Source organism: Podarcis liolepis, assembly GCF_965112155.1.
Source record: "Podarcis liolepis genome assembly, chromosome: 8".
NCBI classification, from domain to species: Eukaryota; Metazoa; Chordata; class Lepidosauria; order Squamata; family Lacertidae; genus Podarcis; species Podarcis liolepis.
In genome coordinates, this window is record NC_139560.1 from 63,928,192 (window position 1) to 63,946,116 (window position 17,925).

A 17,925-nucleotide genomic window follows, 5' to 3' on the forward strand; every position below is an offset into this window, starting at 1 on the left:
GGTGCCGCCTCCTCGTGAGCGAATAGGGGAGAGCGTGCTGTGCCTATTAATCAGCTCCGAAGGAAATTGGGTGGAGCTTTTGCTCGGGAGGGAGGGCAGGAGGCATGCAGCCCGACCCTGTGCATTTTGGGCTGGGGGAGGGGCGGCGGTGGCGCTCTTTGCTTTTATGGCCCCACAACCTGTTTAAGGGATTCTCACTTCGTAAGAGGGAGATGCTTCTGTGTCCTGTCATACTGAAGAGGATTGTGTGATGGCAGTAGTGGATATTTTCCTCATTCCCGGGTGCAGTAAACCACTCGGTTTACAGGGGGGAAAGGGGGGATCTCTTTTTCACTCATATGGGAGCTTCTTTGAGGTAAGGAGGCACCCGCTAGAGAAACCCCATTATCTCACTCCCCGGACTCTCATCACTGGAAGGAGCTTGTTTTCCTGCTTGTCCCACATGCATTGCTCACGTCCACAACAGGGAAATTTAAATGCTGACAGGGGCCACGAGTCTCTCTTTTTTAAAAGAATGCTCAAGTGAAGCAGTGGGAGTGGAGGACGGACAAAGAAACCTGTAACTGACTGTGCTCAATTAATTAAAAGTACCACTGCAATCGGACCAAGCAGGGGCCATGAGTCTTGCTCAATCCCAAAATCTATCCCTGGCCATTGTTAATGTGGTTGCTGGGTAAGATCCACGTCGAAACCCTAAGGAGCATGATTTTTTATATTTTTTTGCGTGGGAGGGAATCTTCCAAGTATTATTTTGGGGTGTACACATCCAATGCATTGTGTCATCAGGGGCATCGCGTGTCAAAACGTTGCGGAAGAACAATGGTTTTGATTATTGCGGATCTTGAAAGAGGCATTCCCACGGCCGTGTCTTTAAAAGGTCGCCGGTTGAGGGTTGTATCCCTTTCGTACTGACACGCAACGAGACACGCTAGCGTCCGCATGTAAACTCAAAGGTACTGCACGATTCCGCTCGCCTGCAGCGAGCGATAGGATTCCACGCATGCGCTCCAGAGAGCCCGTGGTTGAGGCGCTCCACGCGGTAAAAACTTTTCGCGCCTGCGCTCTGGCAAGCAAGCCTGACGAGGAAAAGGAACGTAAGGAGCTTGTTGGCCGCGCGGAGCATGCGCGCTTGAAACCAGCCAAGTTGCAGTCACGTGCCCCTCCTTCCTCCTTCCAGGGGAAGCCACGTCCTCCGCGCAAAGCTGGGCGGTGGGGAGGGGGAGGGGCAGAAGAGGGGCGGAGTCCGCGGGCCTTGCGTGACAGGGCGGTGACGCGAGGGCGCCGCGGGGTTACGGTGGGCGGGACCTGGGCCGGATGAGCTCCTTTCGCCATTGCGTCGCGGCAGGAAAAAGTAGTAACTGCCGCCGAGGGCGTTTAGTCGGCCCGCTACCATGAGGAGGTCCATTCCCCAACTGCTGCTGCTCGTGCTTCTGGCTTTCCCCGCCGCCTTGCTTCTGGGCGGCGCCCGCAGCGGCCCAGGTGAGGCGGACCGACAGAGAACGAGCGGGGGCTCCGCTTTATCTCCGCCTCGCGCGCGTACGCGAGGCGGCGGTTGAGGGGCCGGGCGTGGGGGGGGGGGAAGGAACGTTCCTGTGCTTTTTTGAAATGGAAGCAGCGCGTGAGGCGGCTTCGCGCGTGCCGTTTCGGCTGGTGAATTCTGAAAGGCGGGGGCGGAGGCTTCTGAGTGGGGCGGGGGGCTCCTTTTCCTCTGCTCTCTCTCCCCCCTCCCCTATTCGCTAGGCTGACGTGTCAGTCCAGACCTCCGATAGCCACATGGTGCTGGCAGGTCGTAGCTTGGTTGACTTCTACGTTTCTCGTTAACCTCCTTTTTGAGGGACTCGAAAGCTGACACGTGTCAGCAGCCCGAGGTTGTGCGAGGAGTTTCGCTTTTCTCCCTGCAAACTCTACCTTCGGTGGGAATGGAGCGCGCAGCTCTTCACGTTGCTCATGTGTCTCCTCCGGTGCAGCTGTGATTCCTTCTGGCTGCTGCTGCTGCTGAAGGGGAAGAAAGAGAGGAAAATCACACATAGTTCCTCTTACTTTCAGCACAGCGTTCAGGTTCGGCCTCTGACCCCACCTGGAGACGTGCGAGCCTAAAAGCTCGGTACGCTTTGGCAACCTTTGCCAAATGGACAGCTATCGGGAAACCAGTTTCTCTTGTTCCCTTTAAAGGAGGGAGAGTTGAAGTACAGGCAACTCACACGGAAGCATCATAACATTTCAGGTTCTCGTGATCAACTTGTTGCACTAGTGTACAAGCTGCAGCTTTGAGATCCTTGCTTTGAATGGGAAAGAAAGAGCAAACTCGTTCCCAGAGGAAACTTGTGCCAGATTCATAGGGGCACAGCCAAGTTTCCTTGAAGGAATCTTGGAAGTCTGTAACTGAAGACAGTTTTTCCCAAATCTGTTGGGTTCTGTTCAGTAGTGATTTTACAGCTAATAAAATTGTGGAGAGCTTGGAGATTACTGATCTCAAAAGTTGGGTGTCTGAACTGGTAGAGATCTGCTGAACTGTGTGAATTGAATCAAATTACTTTCCTGAGTTCATTTGACAACTAAGAACATATCCCTGTGGTTGTCCACGGTCAGGGTTGAGACCCTCATGTTTTTGCTGAGTAAATCCAATAACAGCATTTAAATTGCATTATCATACAAATTGCTTGCAATTTCTTGGATGTTTCTGCAGCAGTACAAGCCAAGGTCAAGTAAGTTTTGGGAGGACCTTGCTCAAGAAGCTTGTCAGTATAAATTGAGACCAGCATAGATTTGATTTTGTGTATCATACCAGCAAATGAGTTCAATTAATGTTTAATTAAGTAATTAATCAACATATTCTAAACTCAACCAGATGGTGTAAACGTAGATTGTTTTCGATTTTGAAACGTTTGTGGTTGGGGTTGTAGTTGAGTACAAAATGAAAGAATACAGGGGCAGCTAGTGTAGAAGTTTGTGATCTTATGTAGGGCTATTATTGATATGCAGGTGTGATCAAGGTTATGGGGTAGGTATACTTCACAGAAAATATTGCACGTGCTTTCCAAGGTTAATTATACAGGGTGCGGTAACACAGCTGGAGGTCTAGGTGAGGGTTATGTGTTTAAAAGGCCTGCTGTATTTGCCAGTAACACTTGTCTCTTCAAACCTCCCAGCACGAAGCCTACTCCTGGCAGACCACTGGCATTATTTCCATTTAAAACATAAATCCAGAAATGTTGTGTATTTGAATTGTTAAACATTCTGGAACAAAAATCACATAAATTATAAAGCTCAAACATGAAATAAAACATTGCTGGTATTATATGCAGATATCATAAAGGATGGGTGATATATATGCCTTTTGCATATATATGCATTCTGATATATGCCTTGTGCATTAACCACAAGGTGAATCTACCTTAAAACAGCATGAACTTGCATATCAGAACTGGGGGGGGGGGTGGATTGATTCCACCCATGTACAGTGGTACCTCGGGTTAAGTACTTAATTCGTTCCGGAGGTCTGTTCTTAACCTGAAACTGTTCTTAACCTGAAGCACCACTTTAGCTAATGGGGCCTCCTGCTGCTGCCGTGCCGCCAGAGCACAATTTCTGTTCTCATCCTGAAGCAAAGTTCTTAACCCGAAGTAATAGTTCTGGTCTGGGTTAGCGGAGTCTGTAACCTGAAGCGTATGTAACCTGAAGCGTATGTAACCCGAGGTACCACTGTAATGTATAATGCCACATTACAATGCTGCCAGTTATTTTCATTTATTTCCCCAGCGGTCCCTCACATGCAAAGTACCTTCCACAGCTGTCATACATTGGGTCAGCATTTTCATTGACCTGTCCACCACAGACCCAAGATGTTTCCTTCTTAGTAACGGCTAGTTCAGACCCCACCAGTGTTCATTTGAAAGGGTGGGGGGGTTGCCTCATTGTGCATCAGTTTACACTTTGAGTTATATTTGCCTCAATTGGAAAGATCCTTATAGTTTTATGGATGACCCTTCTCATAGTAACAACACAGATATCATTTGGTCTTACTGGCATAGGTATATTAGTTTCAGATTAAAACTAGCACTCTTTTAATTTCATTTGCAGTGATTTTGTATTACCATTTTTTCTTGTACAATGTCATAGATACATGTGTGTTTTCTCTTTGGTTTTGTGACCTAATCAGTTATAATGTAGCTCTTCTGGAGATTTTGCATGTCTCTTCTCTTGGCTCCAATTCAGTTTTCTTGAACCTCTAGTTAGTGTTCTTTGTTCTGGAACAAAGTCAAATACCTACATTCCTTGTTGAATGGGAGAGAATTTATGCAGTTGCAATAGCATGTGCTTAGTGTTTTTAGCAAAGTGTTCTGATTGAGAGCTAGTTCCACAAATTAATTGCTGTGCATTTCTACTTTTGTTCCCCATTCAAAATATTTAGATAAATTCAGGGTAGCTCTCTTTCAGTATTAGTAGTTTAAGATAACTGGAAAATTACACTTCTCAATTCTTGGTAGTTAGTTCCTGGCTGTGATAACAGATGTTGAATACACTCCCTCCTCTCCACTATAATGCCACATCATCATTCTTTCTCAAATATATAGGAGAGATCATGAAATCTTGAAAGCATGCTACTGCTTGGAAAAGTTTGTGTGGTCTACCATAGTGCTTTTAGCATAATGAACATTTCAAGCAAATCACTAAAGAATCCTAGTGATAGAAGTCTACTATCACAATTTAAGAGATTTAGTTTAACGCTTCTGCTCAATTAAACCAGTATGTTGATCTTAAGCTCTCTTGAAGTCACTTGAACTGAGTTGTAATGAAACTTTTGAGCTGTGTTTGATTGATGGCACTAAGACCTTTCCTTTTGTAATATTCAGAAAGGAAGGGAAATTTTATTTGGAGTCTTCCCCGTGACCAAAAAAAGAGGGGTTGCTTTTGCCATACATTTGGAGGAGGTGTCCTAAAATCCTTTATTTCAAGCTTTTTCATGCATTGTCATGCTCTATTTTAGCAAATAGCTCTTTATGTGCTGTGATTGTGTAACTTGGTGTGGCCTGATACAAACTAGCATACCTCCACATTCCAGAGTTCTTAACCTTAATAAATCAAAGTTGCTAGCTTGCCGTAGTGCAACTTCAGTTGTAGCTTCTGCCAAGATATACCCCACTATGGGGTAGAAAATATTCTGCATGCTCCTAAGCTGCTCACTAGAGGTCCTTTTCCTTGCCAAGTGGATACTCGCTACTTTTTAGCTGGACTAACATGCCCATACTTTAAAGTTCTGTTCAAGGTGTTAGTCATGGGATGACTTCTGTGTGTTTGCAATAATAGGGTTTTTTTAAAGACCTTTGTGAGGAAATCTTTATTTTAATTATTTCTGTCCTATGTATTTTGGTAGGATTTAAGCCAGTGTCATTGGCCTTTACGTTTCTAATCTGTATGGTGCCTAGTGCAATATTAGGTGGTATATAAAATTAATATTGACAAATATAAAATTAATATTGACTCTATAAATATCAGAGTAAACTCTGGGTCTTCTTACACTGAACTTCTTCTAATCATGCTTTTCACTAGAGACATGAATGCAACACACAACTTATCTAAACTGATAACTTAGTAAGTGCAATGAAACCTTTCAAAAGCAAAGTTAAACAATAGAATAACTTTGCCTACATTAAAAAAAATTCATTTACCTTGTCTCTAGGTTCTAGTTTGCTGGTGGCTGCTCAAGATGCCACAGAAGATGAAGAAGCTATTGAAGATACAGTCGTTGAAGATGAAGATGATGAAGCTGAAGTTGAAGAAGATGAACCCACAGAATTGGTACATCTACAATATTTGTTTCTGTTTCACAAGCTTATGTTGTCCATTATTACAATTTTTACAGCAGATAACCTGTTATCAAGAATACTCAATTGTCAGAGTCTACCCAGGATGTTTTGTTCTTGAGGTAAAGCATAAAATGCCACTCCTCTCTCTCCTCATCTGCATACCTGCCATACTCACAGGGGGTGGGATGGAAAGGAGGCTGGGAAGAGGGGCACAGGTGGCATGCTCCTTGGAGGTCAGTTCTGCTGCTCCTCCAAGCTGTCCTGAGGCTGCCATGCTGAGACATTGGGCTGGCCCTGTTAACTGCCATAGTGAACATCCACAAATCATAATGCTTGAGTTGCTCCAACTGTAAGTAGGATATAGTAAAAATGGACCTTTGCTAAACCCAAGGAGCTGTACTGCTGGTCAAAAAAATGTGCAGCAGGGATAGAAATGCAGCAGTATATTGGGGAGAGGGAATATCTTTTGAGTGGTTGGAATGACCACATGGTCAGTTGTGGAGGGAAGAGTCACACTTTGAAATATCTGCATTAGGCTTATGGTGTTCTCTTTCCTAAGCCTGCCACTACAGGTCTCCCTCCTCCAGAACAGTTGCCTCTTGTATATCAAAAACCCAAAGGGAAGTACAATGCTTGATGGCCACAGTTTGTATTACTGCCACCAAGTTGTATGCAAATCTTACTGATGGCTGTATTGCCATTAATCCTAGTGAATATTACAACAGCAGAAGGCTGGTTTTGATTATGTATAATATCACTTCCTAGACACAATTATCAAATGTGTATTTGATAATTTACTTAGTAACTCTAAGCTTTTCTATACTTTGTACATTTGACCACTTCTGCTTTTCATGAAGCTGCCTGTTCTTAGTTGTGGTTTGGTGTACAAGCACCTATTTTGGTGTTTTGGTAGCTGTTTTGTAAGGTTGTGTATTGGCCTCCTCTTGTTACATGATAATATGAACATTACCTTTCTGATACCTATTCTATTTGCAAAAGGTAAGTTGCTCACCTCTGATTTGTTCACCTTCCCCACCCTCTTCCCTCTCCATTCCTGGAGTACATAATACATGCATACATAATTTTATTTATATGTCGCACTTCCATATTTCACACCATACTCAAGGCAGCTCACAACATGAAAAAATACATAATTGTCCTGGACAAAGATGGAGAAACCAAACCAAGTCTAAGCAGTCATGTTGCATTCAGTGGTTGCACTTCTTTCTGCTTCTCTCAGCTAAACAGAAAGGGACATGAATCCAGCTTGCAAGCAAACATCCTTCCAAAGGAGCCCTGTTAGACAGAAGCAGCACACGGGGCTTTTGCTTTCTTATGGGACTTGCTTCCAAACAGACACACAAAGGATTGTGCTCTTAATAATTGTTTTCAAGAAATTCCAAATATTTATTGCAACATTAATGTTTTTGCGTGGAAATGCTTTTATGTGGGATTTTGCAATAGTGGTCTTACTTCAGATATTCATTGCTTCACTGTTCGTCATAGGCTTTTCAAAAACATTCTCTTGTATTAGACAGAAGAGAAAGAGGAAGAAGATCTATCGGGAGAACCGAAAGCATCCCCTAGCGCTGATACAACCATCTTGTTTGTGAAAGGAGAAGGTAAAAAATGGCCTCCTTTTTACCTCATACCAGCACACTTTATCAGTTTAGTCTAATTATAGTGCAACATTATGCAAGTTTTGAGTTGTGCACACAATTTCAGCTTAACCAGTTTTCTAATTTCCTCCTAGATTTTCCAGCAAACAACATTGTGAAGTTTTTAGTTGGCTTTACTAACAAGGGTACAGAAGACTTCATTGTGGAGTCTCTAGATGCTTCGTTCCGGTACCCTCAAGATTACCAGTTTTTCATTCAGAATTTCACTGCTCTTCCTCTGAACACGGTTGTTCCACCACAGAGACAGGCCACATTTGAATACTCCTTCATTCCTGCAGAGCCTATGGGTGGTCGCCCCTTTGGACTGGTTATCAATCTGAACTACAAAGACCAAAATGTGAGTGACAGCCTGGAAGCTTGGCAAGGTTTCCTTAGTGTTAAACTAGGCATTTGCTGATGTTATCCAGGAGTATTGAGTGATGTTTATCCAAGTGTGCCATTTTTATCTTGCTTAGGCTTGGGTATCTATTCTGCAAGTTCTGGTATAGCCAAATCCTTGATAGTATTCCAATATGATAGTCTAAGGTTTGTGATGAATGGTTTTGGAAGGAGACATTAGAGTTCATGTCTTGGAGCCTGATTTGAACAGGTGCAGTCTTGCTTTTTTAAAATACTGCCTTTACTTTTTGTAACTCTTCACAACAACATTATACACTCCTCAATATCTGAATGTTCTGACACTTTCTAAATCTGAGTTGGTCTTTTTTGTTCTTGTTGTTTTGGTCAACATAAGCTATCGTTATGATTTTGCCTCCTCCTCTCTCACCTTCCCAATCCCAGGTAAAAAAAGCTTCATCAATCTCCAAATGTAACTTTATTTGTCCTTTTCAAAAGTTTTAGACAAACTCCACTTTGAGTGATCGCTTTTCATCCCTTTGTTGTGGACATTTTCTCCTAGTAAAGCTTTGAAAATGTGTGTTGACAACCTGAGGCCTACAAGACACTGAGTCCTGTAAGCTAGCTTTTTGTTTATTGTGATTTGCAATGTGAGTGGAAATTATAGACAAGAACAAAGCGGCTGAGGAGCAGTTCATCCCTGGAGGTATATACAGTGGAACCTTGGTTCTCAAACTTAATCCGTTCTGGAAGTGCGTTCGACTCCCGAAACATTTGAAAACCAAGGTGTGGCTTCCGATTGGTGCAGGCACCCCGGAAACAATAGCTGACAGCCGCATCGGACATTTGGCTTCTGAAAAGCGTTCAAAAACCGGAACAGTTATTTATGGGTTTTCAGCGTTTTGGAGTTGATTTGTTCATCAACTAAGTCATTCAAGAACCAAGGTTCCACTGTATTAACATTACTGCCACATACTGGCTTGAATCTGTTATCTTGGGCAGCCTTTAATGTTACTGTATTTTTCATTTTAGGGAAACTTCTTTCAAGATGCTGTTTTCAACCAGACTGTTACCATTATTGAAAAGGAAGATGGATTAGATGGTGAAACGTAAGACTTAATTTAAATAACCTATTTATTTATTTATGAATTCTTTCATAGGCATTTATTGCCCCCCTTCATCATGCAGTCCTAGAGCAGGTTATCTGCTGTTAATCTTCAATTAAACTGTGTAGCATCTTCTACCCCCAAGGGCCTGTGGAAGGTGTGTCTTGACCTAAAAACAAAACATATATAGTAATGAGGGTGGGCACACCTCAGAGGAGCCACTAGAGAAAATGCCCTCTCTAGCACCACTGTCCCACTAACCTCTAATAGAATCATAGAGTTGGAGGGGTCCCTGAGGATCATCTAGTTGAACCCTCTGCAATGCAGGAATATGTAGCTGTCCCGCACAGGGATTGAACATGCAACCTTGGCATTATCATCACCATGCTGTAACCAGCAAGGCATCTTCTGCTGATCTCAACACCGAGGCAGGTCTATATAATCTCCTTTGTTGATTTTAGAGTAGTAACTCATAGGTGCTTTGCAGTGCTATGAAAGAAGAGGATTTTTTTGTTTCCCACACATAGCTCCATTAGGTACATGTTTTATTTGCAGGATTTAAGATTTAGCAGTAATTTGGATCATTCTTAATTTCTTTTTGTCATCTTGGCTTGGGGTGGGGAGAATTTATCTAGATGAGAACTTAGCTGTCCCACCAAGAGTTGAAACTGGTGTCCCTTGGTTGGCTAATCTGACTCCTCCTATCAAGAGATGAGTCCTTCATAAAGTGTTCTACAAAGTATAGTTGGGGTTGATGTTGGGATGGGCATATGAGTGTGTGTTCATTTTTAGGACAGCAACTGTCTACTTAATCTGGTAAAGGTATTCAGGGATGATTTGTTTAGTTTTCTTCTATTTAAAGAAATAAAAGCTTACTGGACCTCTCTTCTCCTTTTTCTAAACAAGGATTTTTATGTATATGTTCCTTGGTGGACTTAGCCTGCTTGTCATTGTTGGTCTACACCAGCTGTTGGAATCTAGGAAGGTAAGAAATTCTGCAGGTCATCTTTCCGGTTACAGATGCTACTCTGGACCCAGACGGTGGTCTCAAGACACTGTGTTAAACTAACTGGCTCTCTTTAATATGTGGATGGGCTGGTGACTGAAACCTGTACACACTGCTATAGTCTACCTGGAAGGAAAGATCATGTCATATATTAGAACATTGCTTTTCTTGAGGCAAGCCTTAATCCAAGGCAATTTTACACAAAGATCAAGCTACCATGCAGTAGAAGTGTAGCTAATATTTGCTTTAGAGACCATAGGCCAATTCCTGTTTATTTAAGTGATTTTTTTTCATGCAGTGGTATTCTCTTTGCACCTGGGAGGTAACTGGATTGCATCTGCACACACTTCCTTATAAACAGAATGTTGTAAAATGTGATCAGATGTTGAGTTGCTGTAATAGAAGACTACATTAGCAAATCGTAGCCACAGTTGAGAGTGAAAAGTGGCTAAAATGCCATTTTTCATTTCATGGTAAAGATCAGATACAAGTGTAGCATGTGACTCTTCCAAGAGTTCCACATGTCAGGCCTATACTTGATCCTCCCAACATGCGTTTTTCATACTGACCTAGCTTAACCAACTATATTTGCCACTTGAATACAGGAATATAACTTAAAAAATGGTTCATAGATTATGGCTCACCCTAATACTGATTCAATCAATTAAGTTGAAATTATCTGTGTTATGTTGAAATTTATCACAAATTAGGATTTTCACCTTTAAATGTTTGTAAAATATGCACACTGTTTTAAGAAATTATTGATGCTCCTGCCATGTATTAGAACTGCTGCTAGAATGTAAAGCCAGCAGCTTTGGGTTTGAAGTTTACCACTGTTGTGATCACAAAAACACGCTACAAGTTGAATGGCTTAAGTGGAGTTCAGTGGAGTTCTTTCCCTTATTATATCTTGTGCTTAATGTTTCCAGAGAAAAAGACCAGCTCAAAAAGTAGAGATGGGGACATCGAATCAGAATGATGTTGACATGAGTTGGATTCCTCAAGAAACTTTAAACCAGATAAGTAAGTATCCATATTACCATAGGTTGTTAGTCCATTAATGAATTTCTTATAAAAGGATAACCAACATCTTCCAGATGTTTGGATTCCAACTCCCATCAGCACTAGTCAGAATGTCAGTGGTCAGAAATATGGGAGTTGTAGTCTGCAACATCTGGAGGAACAATGTTAACTGCAATGTTGAATATGCCTGCCTCTAACTGTTTAGAAAAGAGATTGTTCTAAATGTTCCTTTTTTACTCTGCCAGATTCACTTGAAATTATTTCCAGAAAGAATTATTCCTTTACTATTAGATTGAGATTGATTTATAAACTTCAATGAGACTCCAACCAAAAATTGAGAATGCATATGAATTAGAAGAAGATAGTAGTATTCAATAATATTGAAATCAGTGATGAAGTCAATAGTGAAATCACTGACTGTTTCTTATACTGGTTAGAAGATACTTGCTGAATCTATACAGCATTAGGTGAGGACAAAATTGTAATTCTGTGACTAGTGTACAGGGTTTTTTGTTGGGTTGGGAGCTGTGGAGCTTTAGCTGTATGTTTTAGTGACTTCTGATTTCAAAAATTAGTCCAAATATGTTCTTAGATCTTTTAAATGCTTGTGGACTTTTCTAATATCTTTACTGTCTCTTCTGTTTTGCTTTTCCTGTGGCTTCAGTGCAAAGTAGAAGAGGTGAGACGCTTTATTGGGTTGAGGCTTCTGAAATGTATATTGTGCACTAATTAGGTTCTTATACATTGAACCCATTTCTGCTTAGTTGGTACACTTCACATAATTGCATGTGGTGTTAAAGTAATAAGGTTTGGAGGATTTCACCAGTATCTTGAAGATGCAACAGAAGTCTGGAGTTAATCCTACTTGGTACATTTACTGTTGCATATCTTGGGGGAGCTGATGTTCCGATACTAACTTAGTTACACTGTTAACATGGTTCAGTCACCAGAACTCAGTGGTATCTGCACTTACTGGGATGTCATCTACTTCACATGCCTGATTTCCCAAAGGAAACCGTGGCTACATTCTTCAGATTGCCAGAAATAAAATAGACCACCGACAATTTTCAGAACACGTGATAGAAAAGTTTAATTGTCACATCACTTGTTCCATAGCATAGAATACTAACTATTGATGCTAAACAGCACTTTGCATAGGAAAATAAGTATTAACACATTAGAGGGCTTTTAAAATGCATTAAGATTGCTGCTTGCTTGGACTTCATGATCATGGTGCTTTAACTGATAAAGGGGCAAATAGTTACTAATATATATTGTACTGTGTTTGTGGCAGTGAAGCCTCTGACATTGACTGAGTTGATGTGGTGGAGTGCAATATCCAGCTGCTGTAGGAGCTAAAAAGTTAGGCCAACCTGTGTGAGTGCCAAGGAAGTTGCAAGTGTGCATGGGAAATAAAAGGCCACACAGGGACGGGCTATATTCTGGGAAGATAGGTGACGCGTTGCTGAGAAAGAAGGATGCTGAAGAAAGATTGCAGAGTAGGGAGCTGACTGAGAAGCAGAACCAAAATGTCTGAAGAATGAGGCTTAGAGGATAAAGGTGACAGGGAACTGAGCCAAGATAGCTTGATGGAGAAGGGGATCTTTTTTTATAAAAAAGAAACATTATACCACTTAAAGTGCAGAAGGGCTGCCTGCTGTGGGGGTGAGGGAAGGGGGCAGAGGGAGGCTCAGCTAGAAGAAATGTTGCAAAGTGGGCAGAGGCCTGAAAAACAGGAATGTGAGAAAACGATAGATGGTGGAGACATCGAGTTCAAGAAATGAGCCCAGGGGAAAGCAGGCAAAACAAAGTTGTATACGTGGAAGGGGCTGTGTGAATAGGTAGGAAGTCATTAGAGAAGCCAGGGAGGTTTAGAGGACGGCTAGGGAGCTGAGAAAAGACGTAAGGTTACTAGGTCTAGAGTTGGAACCCCACAATTACATTCATTCACTTCTGCTTTGCCCAGTTAAGGTTGTCTGTATGCAGTCAAGACCAAAAGGTGGTTCAAATCAGTGTGCAAAATTCAGTCACCACAACTAATCAGCCAATTACTTGTAAACTATCTAGAAAACTGAATACTAATTAAATATTGAAGATTAACACGTTTATTGTGGCTTATTACTTATTCTGGCTTTTGCTAAAATGTTAGTGTAAGGTGCCATAGTTCTCTTTTTGTTTGCCCATAAGAGACTGATATCATTACCTTTTGGGGTATTTACTGCCTGAATACTTAGCATTCTTTCTACTTTGTATGATTTAGAATTCTACAGATACTGAAACTTGAGCTTGTGAATGTAAAGATTAGTTTTTGATTTGGCTGTCCTTGAGCATAGAGGGAAGTAGGGCATGATGTTTCCTTCATCCTTAGAACAGATACACACCTGTTCTATATTTAGAAACTGAAATAGAGCAAAATAATCTTGCTCAAGCCAACCATTGTCATCACAGAGCTGAGATTGAATGCTTTGATCCTGCATTGTTTTAGGAACATCTCGTTAATAGGCTACTAGTTGCATGTCCATAGCTGAGGAATGTATATAAGATGCTTCTCAGATCTGCCTTTTGCATGATCGTTCTTTGAGGGAATAAATTAGAAAATAATTTTCTCCCCCTGGCCCCCAAAATATTTCATTTAACTTATCCCATTGAGTAACTTTTCTTTTTCTTTTCCTTCAGACAAAGCTTCCCCAAGACGGCTGCCCCGGAAGAGGGCGCAGAAGAGATCAGTAGGATCTGATGAGTAAATACTGTTAGTACAGTCAGCCTTTATTAACCCAGCCATCCAACCCCCTCCCTTTTGTTTTTGCTTGAATTGGGAGTTGTGCTGAGAAGCCATATCGACTGAGGAGAATACTATGAAAAACATTTGGACTATAAGCATTTGGCTGTGTTCAGAGAACACTGCTAACGATGCACTTCTCATTCCTTTTAAAGAAACAATTAAGAATCATTGTGCTATCTGAAATGTGCCTTTAGAGTCTCTTCATTATGCTGATCTGTCATCTGCACACCTTTTGTTTCTGACGTCGTCAGAAATGCAAATGTGTCGTTTCCTACCCTGTTCTGATTGTATCCTGTCATAAAAGAAGGTCTTTATGCATTTTCCTATCTGTTACTCAGAGTCATCTATCATATTCTTTGCTACATGTATGCAGCTCCTTTTTGGTACGCATGTTGGAACCTCTCATGAAGCACTGAGTCGCATTTTTGTGTAGCTAGTATTCTAAAGGCACAAGCCGGTGTAACTGCTTTTAGCAGTATAGTGTTTGTTTTTTTACAATATTGCTGCTGCTGATTGACATAAAGCGCACACTGAGTCTGAGATCCCAAATGTTCTTACATGTGTGTCAAATAAGGGATTTCTACAGCAGCTGCACTTGTGAAATATGAATTGTGTGCTCACTTTGGCATTCATCACCCCCTTTTTTTGATTGCAATATAACTGTACATCTGTATAAATTGTAGTAGTTTGACTTGGTCAGCAGATCTGGTGAATATAGCAAGTTGGGTAACTTTAGAATGCCTAGTTCAAATGGTTGCAAATTGGTCCTCACCATTGGCCTGGTTTGCATGACACTCTTCAGTCAAAATACAGCTTACTAGGAGCAGTGGAACAGGCAGGCTCCTGGAAAGTAACTTGTAGCACACACACCCCACGGGCAGGTATGTTCTTGGCCATAGTTTGAGTTGGCAGGAAGAAAGCTTACCCACAAGGCTTGGTTCAGACAATAAGCTAAGCCTAGTTGAGCGCAATATGTGAGTGAAAAAGATGCAGGAGGAGCAAAGAGTCTGCAAGCTCCTCTCCAGGAGCCTTCAGTTCCAATAAGCTATAATTTGGCTTGGCGTGTCATGCAGACCAGGCCATTATAATTGATGGGACTCTTCCACCATTTGAAACCCAATCATGGATAGAAAAATGCATTGAATTTCTTAGATAAAGCTGGATACAAGGTTTGACTTTCATGAACATGTCTTTGGGCAACAACTTACAACCTGTACAGTGGAATTGTGCTCTTCTGTTCCCATATTTGATTGTATACAAAAGAATAAGTTCTAAAATGACAGTAAAAACATAAATTAAGTTTGGTTTTTTTAGTCTTGTGCCTTTTTCCCTTTTTGAACTCTTATTGGTGTCTTACCTGTTTAAAGAAATGACTAGCGATAAATTCAGCTCTGCATTTTGCTCAGAAGGGAACCCCCCAACTAGGATCAATTCCATTATTAACCTCAGTAAGCTTGACTTAATGAGAAACTAAAAGTATGTTAATTTCTTAGTTTAAAGTCATGTTGATCTCTTTGGCTTAATTTGCAATTGTTAATAATGTACATCCTGTGGTAGCCTGAAATGCAGCAGCTGAAAGTGGACTGGAAGATTGGAAACAAAGGTGTTGTATACCTTCAAAGGCCTCATTCGTACATGAAATTCAACTGTCATTTTCAGTTGTCTTTCCTCCTTGCATCAGAAAATAATTATAGCTTGATCGCCTATGATGCATATCTAAACCAAAGTCATTGGAATACTTGCACGTCACCTTACTGCTTAAGTTTAAAGTTGTTTTTTATATTTTTTAAAAAAGGAAAAGTCATGTGCTGCCATTTACATTTAGGGTTCCCCTTCACTGAAATAGTCAACATGGAAGGGATAACTTTTAAATACTCAGTGTTTACATTTGGCAGTATCATTTTGCTCCTCTCAGCTTATTAAATGGAGCTTTGAATGGGAAACCATTATATTTTAATTTTAATTATTATGTATTAGTAATTAATATGGTATCCCCCCCCAAAAAATACATGTGGCTCAAATATCCTGTTACAAAGTATTATTAAACATTGAAAACATCAATTAGCAATCTTCTAATTTGGAATATTCATGCTTGTCACATTCAGCAAACAGGTAACGGAGGATAGACAGAGTTAAGGATGTATTTAATCTCTCAACTTTGGGATGGGGGAAGAGAGGAATCTGACTGAATTAATAGCTATACAATTCACCTTTGCATTCTAACTTGGGCCTTATGAAAGGTATTTTACTATACTGTTGTTGATTATACTCTAATTGCCTATAGTATTTGACTTCATATTTTCCTTCCTACCCAAGAGATTGGAATCCTAGGAATCTTTATTCCTGTTTTGTACATTACCCTGCTACTGCAGGTGGGAATGTTGTTCAGAACTCTGAAAGTTAGTTTGACATTCTGTCCAAATGAGTCTTGCTGCAGTTGCTCAGAACTACTTCTGTTGTCTTCCATCCATTCAGTGAATGAGCCGCATGTCACACAAAAAAGCTGGTAACTTTTTTCCATATTAACTTTTTAAAGCACAATCGCCCCACTGCAAGGCAAATCAAATAAATGTGTGAACAGCACAATTCCTGTTAATAGTATGGTGACTCAGAATTGTGGATGTGGCCTAAACTTGCATGGACTTATCTAAAGCACAAATGACAATTATTTCAAACTAACTTTATTGTAGCTTGAGTATTTACCTCAATTTTGTTTCCCCCATTGATTTTGGATGCTGCTTTTTTAAAAAAGAAAAAAGAGATCTGCACATAGAAAAACAAGTTGGGAAGATTGTAACAGAGCCTTTTTCCTTGATGTGCTTGCTTTCTATTTATAGAGATTTTGAGGGGTGAAGAAGAAAACACTCAGCCTTCATTGCACTCAGAAGTAATACATGCAGACACAGGTTTACTTCATCTACTGTTTTGAGGAAAGACTCCACAAAGTTTAAGAGGATAAAAACAACATTCTGAGGGAAGTTGAGTTGAAGTACCTTGCAGCTTGCAGGAATGTCAAAAAGTGCATTATTAAAAATACTTTTGCCAAAGTGAAAATGAAGTCTAACCTATTTTGTTCTGTTACTCCTTTTAAGAAAGAAAGAAAGCCTGATGCTGAACCAGCAAAAAGCTACGTTCAGCCACAGTATTTTAATACCCTCAGGGCAGAAACCACATCTATACTCCTATCATAGAATCTTTGTATATAATAGCTATATTGTGAAACATCACATACCAAGGAATTGGGTTCCTTGTGAAGAAGATGGCAACTCCTCTTGCCTTAGAGTACTAGGAACATGTGCAAAGTTGTAAGATTCCTGGAACGTTGTCGGCTGTTAAAAATGAGGTTCTGAAACTCAGGATTTGCTCCATTACTAGTAATTTATTTTTGTTAATAACTGGAAAAAAGTGTCAATCTCTACTTTTGGAGAGTAGAGGGAAGGAATGAAAAATTCCTATTTCACAAATAATTCACATCAAAATCTAGTTTGGGGGAGTGATTTGTCTGTGCCATCTGTTCTCTATAGGTTTGGCTGCTCTCAATAGATCCTCACTAAATTTTGCACAAGGGGGTGGCAGTCAAGATTTGGATGGTAGCTGCCATTTTGAATCAAGATGTCACTTTCACACATCTTTTGGCATCAGTTCTGCTACCTCTTGAGATATTGTTGGCAAACTTGGCAAGAAGGTTCCTGAGGTGGGGGCATCAGACTTCATCACAATTTGAATTCTGAGTTCTTCCCTCTTATATCAAGGTTGTGGATCGAAACACAACTTCAGCGTCACTTTTTAAGAACAGGTTTGGTCACTTCTCAAGATACTGTTGCCAAACCTGGCATGAGGGGACAGTGGTCTTCATCAATGTAACCAAATTTCCAGGTGTACTGATCATTGGAATTCCACTTCTGTTGACACAAATTAGCCATTTACTAATGTGTGCTGCACTGAAGTAGAATACATTGTTTACAGCAATCTTGAGCTCTCATTAGTTTGGATATCTGATAACCTGAATTCTGCTGCAACTGGTATATAACTACATCTTTATATCTTAGTATTACAGTACTATGAAAACCATGCCCTGTTCAGTTAAGTTTTTCCAATAAAGCATTGGTATATAATTAGAATGCTCTATTACTGTGCCAGTTATGTTGTAAGTCACAGTAAATGCTTAAGTTTTTGCAGCGACGCT

The 17,925-nt window shown here is 40.8% G+C and overlaps 1 protein-coding gene across 2 annotated transcripts; it reads left to right on the forward strand.

The window, feature by feature from the left end:
- Positions 1–1,073: 1,073 nt before the first annotated feature.
- SSR1 (signal sequence receptor subunit 1) lies at positions 1,074–15,038 on the forward strand. 2 transcript variants are annotated; one of them, XM_083519690.1, is made up of 8 exons: positions 1,074–1,479; positions 5,681–5,799; positions 7,342–7,429; positions 7,561–7,823; positions 8,855–8,931; positions 9,835–9,913; positions 10,864–10,957; positions 13,634–15,038. In XM_083519690.1, the coding sequence occupies exons 1-8, from the start codon at positions 1,392–1,394 to the stop codon at positions 13,699–13,701; spliced, it is 876 nt and encodes a 291-aa protein (XP_083375816.1). In that variant the 5' UTR covers positions 1,074–1,391; the 3' UTR covers positions 13,702–15,038. The 2 variants fall into 2 exon arrangements, with proteins under 2 accessions (XP_083375816.1, XP_083375817.1); XM_083519691.1 differs by lacking the exon at positions 13,634–15,038 and adding an exon at positions 11,622–11,701.
- Positions 15,039–17,925: the final 2,887 nt, after the last annotated feature.

Coding starts and splice junctions, on each gene's coding strand:
- SSR1 (XM_083519690.1), top strand. CDS start 1,392: ATGAGGAGGTCCATTCCCCAACTGCTGCTGCTCGTGCTTCTGGCTTTC. Junction 7,430..7,560: donor CTTGTTTGTGAAAGGAGAAG/GTAAAAAATGGC, acceptor ATTTCCTCCTAG/ATTTTCCAGCAAACAACATT. Junction 7,824..8,854: donor TGAACTACAAAGACCAAAAT/GTGAGTGACAGC, acceptor TTTTCATTTTAG/GGAAACTTCTTTCAAGATGC.